The sequence below is a fragment of the Cebus imitator genome, unplaced genomic scaffold, assembly GCF_001604975.1.
Source record: "Cebus imitator isolate Cc_AM_T3 unplaced genomic scaffold, Cebus_imitator-1.0 Scaffold267, whole genome shotgun sequence".
Classification (NCBI taxonomy): Eukaryota; Metazoa; Chordata; class Mammalia; order Primates; family Cebidae; genus Cebus; species Cebus imitator.
In genome coordinates, this window is record NW_016107582.1 from 243,352 (window position 1) to 245,297 (window position 1,946).

General features: G+C 41.3%; 1 protein-coding gene across 3 annotated transcripts in view; it reads right to left on the reverse strand.

The window, feature by feature from the left end:
- SLC18B1 (solute carrier family 18 member B1) overlaps window positions 1–1,946 on the reverse strand; it is a 28,619-nt gene that overhangs the window by 12,166 nt on the left and 14,507 nt on the right. For all 3 annotated transcript variants that reach the window (XM_017500607.2, XM_017500609.2, XM_017500608.2), the window contains exon 7: window positions 629–765. In XM_017500607.2, the coding sequence (XP_017356096.1) occupies window positions 629–765 (137 nt within the window). The remainder of the gene's footprint in view (window positions 1–628; window positions 766–1,946) is intronic.

The window sequence follows — 1,946 nt, forward strand, 5'->3', positions numbered from 1 at the left end:
TTTTAGTAGAGACAGGGTTTCTCCATGTTGGTCAGGCTGGTCTCGAACTCCCGAACTCAGGTGATCCGCCCGCCTCAGCCTCCCAAAGTGCTGGGATTACAGGCATCAGCCACTGTGCCCAGCCTCTACATATTATTTTCTAATGCTACAGATTCTTGGTTCCTTTCTCCATTTCAAGAATAATGTAGTTCATAGTCATTTGATTATATGAAGTAGCCTAAAAAGTAAGTGGACCTAGGGAAGATCTATTACAGAAGAAGCACATCTCACAACAAATGAACTACTGTGCACCCCTAATGTCTTACTGCAATTCAAACAAATAGAGGAAATGTGTCCTTGTTAAGCAGCATGGACGATGCCCAAGCTAGACCTGCAATGGCATAAGCAAGGTCTTGGAAAGAAGGAAACCAGTGTTTTGGCCACTTAGTGAAAGACTTCTTTCATTTTTACTAAATCAGGTCCCCAGTTCACAGGGATGGCAGAGAGGGACGGGCTACGTCAGTGTGTAGTGCCCGTCCTGCCTCCTTCTCACAGCCGTGCAAGGATCTTTCCACAAAGCAGGGCCCAAGAACAAGCAGTTACATCCACCTGCTACCATGCAGCACTCTTCAGCAACAGGGCAACCTACCTTCTCCAAAACAAAGAGAGACAGAGTAGGATCAAGGAAGCCAAAACACGAACTGAGTGAGTTGATGACGAAGGCTATAAGGCCAATTTTGGGTAAGGCAATCAGTTTCCAGAATGAGTGTTCACCTGGATCAGACTCTTTGGGGAAAAAGAAAAAAAGAAAAAAAAAAAATCAAAGGAATTAAAATCTCTTAATTTTAACTTATTTTGAAAACGGGTAAGGCCATCTTTATCTGGTAATCAAAATAACTCAACTTCTGTGTTTGCCTAAAATTGTATGTCATCTACACTTGAACCTAAATTATTCAAATCTAGAGGCCACATTCAATTTATCAGAAATAATTTCCCACATTTAAAAAGAATCAGAGTGTCAGGGGAAGAAGGGTCTTAGGTTACAGGTTGTAACTATTATACTTATCCTAGCCAGAGATAATATCAGGTTTGGACCTTGTATTAATCTGTTCTTACACAGCTAATAAAGACATACCTAAGACTGGGTAATTTATAAAGGAAAGAAGTTTAATAAACTCAAATTTCTACCTGGCTGGGGAAGCCTCACAATCATGGTGGAAGATGAAAGAAGAGTAAAGGGACATCTTACATGGGAGCAGGCAAGAGAGCTTGTGCAGGGAGGGCTCCCATTTATGAAAAACATCAGGTCTTGTGGGATTTAATACCATGAAAACAGTATGGTGGAACCACCCCCATGATTCAATTACCTCCACCTGGCCCCACCCTTGAAATGTGGGGATTATTATAATTCAAGGTGAGATTTGGGTGGGGATATAGACAAATCATATCAGACATGAAGCTTTTTTTTTTTTTTTTTTAAGAGATGAAGTATCTTGCTCTGTTACCCAGGCTGGAGTGCAGTGGTGTTATTATAGTTCACCGCAGCCTCCAAATCCTGGGCTCAAGTGATCCTGCCTCAGCTTCCCAAGTAGCTGGGTGTACAGGTGTGCACCACCTCACCCAGCTCATTAAAAACATTTTTAGAGATGGTGTCTCCCTTTGTTGCCCAGGCTAGTCTCAAATGTTTGACTTCAAGTGATCCTCCCATCTCAGCCTCCCAATTATGGATGTGGAAGCTCTTTGATGGCTATGAGAAGCCCTCATTTATCCCCATTTCTCCCACAACATCCTGCACAGTTCAATATTCTATAAATACTTGTTGAATCATGATCAAATATGGGGCCAAGCGGAAAAACATCATGAAGTGTGGTTCAACTATTTTAAGTGTTATACTTAGATTTTTTCAGGATGTAAGAGATAAAGTTAAACCTAGGTGTTAGGGTGTTTCTTTCTTTCTTCCTTTTTTT